Raw genomic sequence first — 10,482 nt, 5'->3', positions numbered from 1 at the left:
AACACCCCTAGTTTGATGTTCCAAAGCTGAAATTACCGATGCCTAATGAGAAACTTGTTCCTTCTATTGTGCAGGCACCGGAATTGGAACTCAAGACTTTACCCGAGCATCTCAAGTACGCGTATCTTGGAGAGAAAGAGACTTTGTCAGTAATCATTTCCACAAAGTTATCAACAAAAGAAGAGGAAGAGCTTGTCACCACTTTGAAGGAATATAAGGAAGCTATTGGGTGGACTATAGCCGATATCAAAGGGATAAGTCCTTCACTTTTCATGCACAAGATCCTTATGGAAGAAGATTACAAGCCCTCCTGAGAAGCTCAAAGGCGTTTGAACCCTCCAATGATGGAGGTTGTGAAGAAAGAGATTTTGAAGTTGTTGAATGCGGGGATGATCTATCCTATATCGGATAGCAAGTGGGTAAGCCCGATCCAAGTTGTACCCAATAAGACAGGTATTACCGTTACAAAGAATGATCAAGGTAAATTAGTCCCCACTCGTGTGCAAAACGGGTGGAGAGTTTGCGTAGACTATAGAAGACTCAATTCCTCAACCTGGAAAGACCATTTCCCACTTCCCTTCATTGACCAAATGTTGGAAAGGTTAGCAGGAAAAACACACTATTGTTGCTTGGATGGGTATTCCGTTTTCCATCAAATACCCGTTGCACCCGAGGATCAAGAAAAAACCACTTTCACATGTCCCTTCGGAACATTTGCATATAGGCGGATTCCTTTTGGACTTTGCAATGCTCCCGCCACTTTTCAAAGGTGCATGGTTAGTATTTTTTCAGAGTATGTTGAGGAAATCATTGAAGTTTTTATGGACGACTTCACAGTTTATGGTAATTCCTTTCGTGAATGTTTGGGTAATTTGAAAAAGATTTTGCAAAGATGTATTGAGACCAACCTTGTTTTGAATTATGAGAAATGTCATTTTATGGTTGATAAAGGTCTCATACTTGGTTATGTTGTGTCTTCTAAAGGTCTAGAGGTAGACAAAGCAAAAATTGATGTCATTAAGTCTTTACCTTATCCCACTTGTGTTCGTGAGGTACACTCGTTTCTTGGTCATGCAGGTTTTTATAGAAGATTTTTCCAAGATCTCTCGTCCCATGTGTGAGCTCCTACAAAAAGATGCAGAATTCGAGTTTTCCATGGAATGCAAGCAAGCTTTTGATCAGTTAAAGGAGTTGTTAATCTCAGCACCAATACTTCAATCACCGGATTGGAGTTTGCCCTTCGAAATCATGTGTGATGCCAGCAATCATGCATTTGGTGCAGTGTTGGGGCAAAGAAAAGATAGAGTTCCTCATGTCATTTTTTATGCCTCAAAAACACTTGATAGTGCACAAGCCAACTACTCAACAACTGAGAAAGAATTAATATCTATTGTCTTTGCTTTAGATAAATTTCGTCAATATTTGCTAGGTTCTAAAGTGGTTGTTTATTCTAATCATGCAGCTATTAGATATCTACTTGCAAAGAAGGATTCGAAGCCTAGACTCATTCGCTGGGTATTACTCTTAAAAGAGTTTGATATTGAAATTAAGGACAAGAGCGGATATTATGAGAATCTATTTTCAGCAAAAGTTGCCCCATGGTATGCCGATATTGTGAACTACATCGTCACAAATAAATTTCCACCAGATTTGACTCGATGGAAAAAAGACAAAATCAAGAAATAAGCCAAGAGGTACGCATGGGATGAGCCATATTTGTGGAAATATTGTGCTGATCAAATGATTAGACGATGTGTGGAACAACATGAGGTATCTTCTATCTTAACCTTTTGTCACTCTTATGCTTGTGGAGGGCATTTTGGTCCTCAAAGAACTGCAAGAAAAGTATTAGAGAGTGGATTTTACTGGCCAAGTATTTTCCATGACTCTTATGTTTTTTGTGCAAGCTGTGATAAAAGTCAAAAGATGGGTTCTTTAAGCTCAAAGAACCAAATGCCCCTTAATCCCATTTTAGTTTGTGAGATTTTCGATGTTTGGGGCATTGATTTTATGGGACCTTTTCCATCATCTTCGGGTTTTACTTACATTCTTTTGGCTGTGGCTTATGTTTCTAAGTGGGTAGAAGCAAAAGCTACCCGTACTAACGATTCAAAAGTTGTGATAGATTTTTTGAAGGCTAACATCTTTTCTAGATTTGGTGTTCCAAAAGCCTTAATCAGTGATCGTGGTTCACATTTTTGCAATCGCATGCTTGGAAGTGTTTTGAAGAAGTATGGTGTTACTCATAAAGTTTCCACGGCATATCATCCACAAACAAACGAACAAGCAGAAGTGAGCAATCGACAAATCAAGGGTATTTTGGAGAAAACCGTCAATACAACAAGGAAATATTGGAGTACTCGTCTTGATGATGCCTTGTGGGCACAGCATTCAAAACTCCAATTGGGATGTCTCCATACCGTATTGATTTTGGGAAACCATGTCGATTACCCGTTGAGTTGGAGCATAGAACCTATTGGATAGTCAAGCAATTCAATATGGATTTAAATGAATCTGGAAAGAAGAGGAAGCTTGACATTCAAGAGCTTGAGGAGATCCGAAATGAAGCATATGAAAATGAAGTTCTTTACAAGGAAAAGACGAAAGCATACCATGACAAGATGATTTCACGCAAGGTATTTAAAAAAGGTCAAAAGGTATTACTTTACCATTCTCATTTTAAATTAATTCCTGGTAAATTAAGGTCGCGTTGGATGGGACCATTTGTTGTCACTAATGTTTTTGAGCATGGTGCAATAGAAATCACAAGTGAGAAAATCGGGAAGATCTTTAAGGTGAATGGTCATCGTTTGAAGCCTTATTATGAAGGATTTGAAGTCAAAAATGAGGAAGTGGAAGAAGTAGCGGATCCAAAGTACCAAGATTGACAAATGATTAGGTTCCATGTCGAGCTACCGACTTTAAACAAGGGGAGCTACCCGAGAGGCAACTCGGGGGTATTTTGGTCATTTTTGTAAAATTTTCGTATAGACAATTTCTTTCAAGTTTTTGTGTTCCAAGGTTCTTAGAATAATTATGGGAGTGTAAAAATCATTTTTATGAGGATTGGAAGTGAGCGAGTGAGAAAATAAGAAAAATATATGTGCGTCTCACAGAGCATTACACGGGTCGTGTAATTCATGCCTTTGCAAAACACGGCCGTGTAATGAGAAAAGATTCTAGTAAAATTGGTGTTAAACGGTCGTGTAACATTACCCATTCCGTTACACGGGCCGTGTAACGAGGCATGTACATAAAAAAATGAGTTTTTACAAATCGCAGCTTACTTTCTCTCATTCTTCCAGTCGTGACTCCTGTTCTCTCATTCCCTTACACCGAAAACACACATAAGTACTTCAAATATTCAATTATCCATGGATTTAAGCAATCAAGGTATGATTTTTCACTTCCCTTTCTTCTTCCTTACACTCAAGAAGCTTCAAAACACCATTTTAATGGTGATTTCGGATTTTTGGAAGAACCTCGGAATTGGGGTCCGAAAATTTTGTTCTAATTTCTTCAAATTCCTTGTAGGATAAGCTTGGGGAAGCATTGTGGAAGACATTAAAAGTGATTTCAAGCACCAATTTCATGTTTCAAGCTCCAAATCGGGTATTCTCTTTCCAATTCCTTGACTTTGCATTGTTAGTCAAAAAGTTTCAATCTTTGTGCTTAAACTGTTAAATTGAGTGTTAATTGTGTGTTAGTCCTTTGAAGTGGTTGTGCATTGTGCTGAAAAGTAAAATTTGTGTCTCTAACTTTCGTTTATCTCATGGGTTCATCATCTCGTGGGGGTGGTAAAAAGGGTAATTCCAAGCGTTCTAGAGTCATTGACTTTAGTGTTAGTCAATGTGTTCCAAACCCTCCACGCCAAAATTCGGGTGAATTAGCATTCTTATACTCTCAACAAGAAGCTAGGTATCATAATTTTCTTAGTCGTGGGCGAGCAGCACCTAAATTCGCAGACATGCCCACTCTTGAGTCCCTTCATATACATGACCAAGTTCGTGTTTTGTTCAGAAATATTGGATGGGAAGGTTTGTTATCATTGCATGATGTTGGGTATGTCCAACCTACTCTTGAATTTCTATCATCTGTTTCCTTCAATCATCGAACCGAGTATCTCTCATTCCGTGCTTTTAGCCGTAATTATCAGTTGCATAAAAATCAATTATGTGGACTCATTGGTGCTCCAATTACTAACACTTACAGCCCATTTCACATATTTAATTTTCCATTTCAAGAAGATGCTAAAGCTTTTTGGGAGAGAATTTCAGGATTTGGATACTTTCCAAGTGCTGCCAAAGCATCAAGTATCATTCATCCTGTTCTTAAGGCCACTCATCCCATCCTTGCCTCTATTGTTTTTCCACAAAATCAGATAAGCAAGGCTGGCCAAAAAGAATTAGAGCTTATGTGGTGTATGATCCATAACCCTAATCAACTTCCTGATTTTGGATTATGGATTATTTTCAAATTGTTGAAAATATCCCGCAGCACCAGTGGTAAATTACTTTGTGGGGGTATGATCACAATTATCCTCAAGCACCCAGCTCTTGCCATTCGCTTTCCACCCGGTCTCGATGTCATTGAAGGAGAAACTCGCCTCACGACAAAAATTTTGCAAAACATGCATTTGTTCCATAGAGATTATGAAACAGAGGCCATTTATTGGGTTGTTGATAGCCGTGATTACCTCAGCATCGATCATCAAAATTCTGAGCTTCTTAGATTGTCCAACCCCGTACACAAAACTGTTTGGCGCCTTAGTTCCAATTTAGGTGTTCTGATGCCCGTGCCTGATCCTGATTTTGATGAGGATGAACCCATTCCTGATGCAACCATTCCTGATGCTGCTGCTCCAGTGCTGCAAGAGCCTATCATGCATCCCCATCATGACATGTATATGCAAGAATTTCGTAGGTTGCATGAAGACAATAGGCGTTTACATCGTTATTATTCTGAACTTTATGATAGTGTTTGTGAGATAAATATTGAGATGGTGGAGTTTAGAGAAGAGTTTTATACCTTTAGAGATAATCAACAAGCACGCAACCAACATGTGGATTCCCTTGTGACCGACATGCATAGGGTACTCTGTTTAGGTGGTCAACCCACACAACCACCATATTACCCTCAATGTCCACACTACCCTCCACCGTTAAATCCACAATTTCCACATCCATATCCTCCGCCATTCCCACCTCATGATCCTCCTCAATAATATGTCCCACTCTCTTCCCAAGCATCGAGGACGATGCATATTTTTAAGCTTGGGGAGGGGGATAAAAAAATAAATAATAATAATAATAATAATAATAATAATAATAATAATAATAATTGCATATTCATTCATTTTTGCATATTCATTCATTACTTTATATAAAAAAAATTACAAAACATAAAAATTCAAAAAGATTTTTCTTTCTCATTTAGGTTTTTAGGATCATTTCATGCATTTTTCTTTCTTCTTTCTTCTCATTTTTAGAATGCCTTTAACTTTTTGTCACAATACATAGTCAAGTTCAAAGTTTTGTCTGCTTATACCCCGTATACATGTGGTGTCACTAATTTGTCAAACTTTAGAACTATTGAGAACACACTTATTTGATATTCACCTAGTGGCGGTGCATTGAGGTGTTTTATGACAAGCAGCTCCTCTTAAATAATTCGGTCACAGCAGGTGATAATCAAATGTAGGGCGTTTTTAAAATACCCGTGAGTACGTTATTGTGTGAATCGGTAAGGCATAAGGAGGCGCAAAAGTCCATTTGGTTTTCTAATTTCATTTTTGGTTTATTTCGTTAATCGTTTGTATCTATGTTTGTTTGTTTTGAAGTATTTTGTTTAGATTAACTGACTTTTTGTTAGATTATACATGATCTTCGCTTGGTTCAAAAAGATTGGTTCTAACAAAAACAAAAACAAAAACAAGAAAAACAAAAAAACAAAAAAACAAAAAAAAAATAGGATTTATGCAGCTTTTTCAACATTTGTCTTTATGCATTTAAGGTTAAATAAATTTTTCCAAAGAATAGTTGTTAAAGTTATTTATCATTTTCATTTTGGTTTTCTAGTTGTAAATATTAAAAAAAACAAAAAAAAACGCGAGATCATCAAAATGGCGGATTTCAAAGTCAAATCTTTACAAATGTTTGCCATTTATAAAAGAGTTCTTCAAAAGTCAATTTATCAAGTTTTGTGTTCAAGGTTTAAGAGATTTTAGTTTGTGTTTATTTCTATTTTATTTTATTTCTTTTGTAATAGTTAAGTTGGTTGACTCTTTGTACATATATGTGATGCTTTCTAGTTAAAAAAAAAAGAGAACCGAACCAAGCTTTTCCAAATTTATCATGATGATATTTTCATAGGAAAATCGTTTGTGTTTGATTTTGTTGGCTTGTTTAGCATTAGAAGTTTATTTTGAAGCCAACAATTATGTTATACGGATCTATTTTGTTTATTTTGTATAGTTGTTGTATATTTCTTTTGCGCTTTTGATATGGTCATGGATTTATCTTCTATTATGGATTGCCGAGAGTTGACACGGATTTTGTAAGAAGATACGAAGGTTGTGCAACCGCAAGCTATTGAAGATTATGAAGAGAAGACTAAGAAGAATGGGATATGCCTTACCGACGCCCGAGTGCCCTCCACCTTAAATAACGAGTGTAGATTCTTTGATAGGAGTGAGTTCACACATCTTGTGAAATGAGTGCATACACGAGTTGAGTGCTTTAGTGAGCACGCCCTATAGATTGAGATGCACCTGCCTTGTCAGTAAAAGTTATTAGGAGATGCCTTATACTATGGTTCTATGCAATAAAACCAAGTGGCTGGAAAATCTTTGTGTTCCAATCCTTCTACTGTCCTGATTTGGAATGCAGTACATTCATATGTGTTTGGGGTATAGGTTGACAACTCTTTAATCATGATTATGTTGTCGGGATAAATAACTTGAGGCATTCATTCTTCTTATTTCAATGTTTTCATTTCTACATTCGCATTTGCATTCAATCTTTCCAAGGTTAATTCATGTTTTGTTTTCTTGAGGACAAGAAAAGGGTTAAGGTTGGGGAGATTTGTTAGGTGCATAAGTTGCACCTTTTCATAGGTTAATTTCATGTTTATTTGTAGCATTGCATTGCATATTTAGTGTAATTTTCATACATTTTGCATTTAAGGACATTATCGAGGATCTTTCGATATTTCACCATTTTTTGTGGATATTTCAGGGTGATTTGAAGATTGGAGCATGCTTAGGATGGTCATGGGAAGCTCTCGGTGCAATTTCGGAACTTTCGGAGCTAAATTGAAGAAATGAAGAAAATCAGAAATTGGCTATTTTACAGTTCATTACACGGCCCGCGCTTTGGCAAGGCATACGTTACGCGGCCGCGCTTTGGAAACTTTTCAGCACATCAGGATCATTACACGGCCGTGTAATGACAAGGCATATGTTACACGGGCCGTGTAACGTGATCTGATTGTAATTTGAATCTTTAACTTCCGATTTATCTACGGTTTTTGGCACATTCAGAGACAACTTCGACTTGGAACGAAAAGGGGGCGATTTTGGTGTATGATATCATCATCTAGCATCTTAGAAACACTTTAATTTGTTGTTTATAAGTTAATTTGAAGATCAAACTTGTTGAATTTGTAGTTTAACTTAGACATGTGTGGCTGATTTCTTTATCATTTCCGATTCTAGATTTCTAAGTGTTTGTTGTTAGATTGTAATTTGCACTTGACTTTATGTTTATTATCTAGTAATCTTTGATTTGGACTTAATTACATGTTTGATTGGTTCTCTTTTTCACTTGATCAATGAACTAGGGTTCTTGTCAATCTAGTTAATTAAATTATGAAATTCGTATATGTTTTATGATTTGATGTTAGTAACATGCACTTAATTGGTTGTAAGTAGATCAAAATTAGTGTAATCAAAGATTAGATATTCATATTCCCGAACTTATGAGGAATATTTGATATTGTTGGTAATTGTTGCAAGAGCTTAATGTCATTTAATGATTTGATGCAAGAGCTTGTTTAAATTAAATCAATTAAATGAAGTTTTATTTAAAGAACATGTTTTGAATAGAACACTCTTGTGAACTTGGATATTAGAGTTTATTAATATCTAATTTACCAACCTAGATTGAACATAGATCATAGTCATATTACATCTTCTAACACAACATATGTATAGGAATCCGAATCGGAAATGTATTTCTTTTACTGAATTTTGTTATTAATCTTGTTTATTTATGATGTTTAATTCGAGTTCAAATATAATCCCCCATTTTAACAATGATTGTATGATGTGTGAGAATGTGGCCAAATAAGAAGTCCCGTATTCCTGTGGACCGACCCTGCTTACTATAAACTATCTTTAGTGTATGAAGTAGCAGTGACTTGAGTTTTATTGTTATTATTTTATCCCATTATTTGTTGGTTTGACCACCAAACAATGTTACACGACTCTTCGTATTCCTTCTAGTATAGTCCCCAGTCTGTAGGGTATACTATATCTTAATGTACTCTGGTGGTATGGAGACAAATGCTCTGCAATTACTTATACCACCTTTTGATACTTGCTAGTTGATATGTGCATTATCATATCTCTTCACTTCATCATCCTTTATTTTATAGGAATCATTCCTAAAAAGTCTTTATTTTAGTTGTATCTCAGCATGTTCTACTACTACCTTCCACTTAGTTCTTTTATCATCTCCTGACATTAGTATTTCTCCTTGTGCAATTCTATGGATGTATTGCCACTTCAGCTAAATATTATAACTTTACTAACCGAGTAAGTTATTTAGCACATCACAAACCAACAACTAATTTCATCATCCTAGTCCTGTATGTTAAAGTCGGTTTAACATACTAAGGAATTCTCATAAGGATGTGATAGAAATCAGTTGTCACTCAGTATTATTAAATACCAAGTCATGGCATCATGTATATGACGCATCAGCTCTTAACACACCACTCTAACTGCATACTACATCGAAAAGATAGCTAAAAGACTTGACATGATGAGTTTGGGAAATGTGCCAGCCTCGATCTTTTTTTCTTTCTCAAATTCTCTGAATTCTCCAAATCATCTCATATAACTCCAACTTCAATGTCATTGAGTGATTTATCGTCGTCTTCAGTACTTCTAACTCCATAAGCAATCGCTAATTCAAATTGGTCGGTGGTTGAATCGCCATTTATCAATGCAGTTTAAATGTACGATACCTTTCCGAAGGTACTATCACTTCGCCTAACGCATTCTAAAGGTACGATACCACTCTATTGGTATTTATATACAATTTAAGAAATCAATCGATAACTTTGTAAATATTATTATCTCCTCAAAAAGTTATATGCCACTTCTAATACAGTAATTAAACGTTTAGAACCCTAAACACATAAAATTTTATCTTTCAAACCAAGGTCGGCAATATACATCAACTTTCATCAATTAATAGCAATCTAAGTAGGCAACCTAAAGCATGCTATAACACATACCATTTAGCATATATTAACACATAAGGCATTAATCCTAAAGTAAGCTAGTTCTCCAAATAGCAAGTAAGGTATACAACCTAAGGCATGCCATAAACTAATTATTTTTATTAGAACTTAATATTAATTGGGGTATTTATCCTAAAATATTCTAGTGCTTGTGTCTTTATTATTAAGTCAGGTATACAACCTAAAATATTCCAGATAAGGGTAAGCAAAAACCGAACTACAAACCGAAAAAACCGCATAAACCGAAACCGAAATGAAAACCGACGATGCGGTTTTTAGTTTTGCAGAAACCAAAAATGTTCCGTGCGGTGTGGTTTCTAGTCTTGCAAAAAAGCCGCAAAAAACCGAACCGCGCCGAATATATATATATATATATATATATATATATATATATATATATATATATATATATATATATATATATATATATATATATATATATATATATATATATATATATATATTAAGTGTTGATATCTGTAAGAACAAAGAACTCATGATAAATAAAATTTCTATAAATATAAATATTTATCTTATCAGAGGATGATTGTATATTTTTAAACATACATATAGTGATATTTACAAGAAAAAATAATGTTTATTACATTTTTTAACATTTAAATATGAAGAATACTAGTAATTATAGTATCATTTTTATGAATACATTAATTGATATTATCGCATGTACCTGTGAAACAAATATCATATTTAATTTGTATTATATTCAAACATTAGAAGCATATTGGATGAGTGGTTATGTGATGTGATTTCAAACCAATAGGTGGTGGTATCGGTTCATCTCCAAGATATCATTTGGGCTTTAATTTTGCCAGTCTTATAAGTACCCCTCACCGACTTTAAGATAAAACTTTCACCATTCTCACATTTCATAAAATATAAGAGAGTTAATCCGGCGCTTCTCATCTCTATATAAAGTTTCTCAATAAACGATTA

The 10,482-nt window shown here is 35.1% G+C and overlaps 1 protein-coding gene across 1 annotated transcript; it reads left to right on the top strand.

Annotated features, from left to right (window-relative positions):
• The first annotated feature begins 2,498 nt into the window (after positions 1-2,498).
• On the top strand, positions 2,499-2,888 carry LOC145163883 (uncharacterized). Its single transcript, XM_079082632.1, has one exon. It carries the CDS (start codon positions 2,499-2,501, stop codon positions 2,886-2,888), a length of 390 nt encoding a protein of 129 aa, XP_078938758.1.
• Positions 2,889-10,482: the final 7,594 nt, after the last annotated feature.

The sequence above is a fragment of the Lactuca virosa genome, chromosome 3 (genome assembly GCF_052849685.1).
Source record: "Lactuca virosa cultivar CGN04683 chromosome 3, Lactuca_virosa_CGN04683_v6, whole genome shotgun sequence".
Classification (NCBI taxonomy): Eukaryota; Viridiplantae; Streptophyta; class Magnoliopsida; order Asterales; family Asteraceae; genus Lactuca; species Lactuca virosa.
This window is presented reverse-complemented; position numbering and strand designations above follow the sequence as displayed.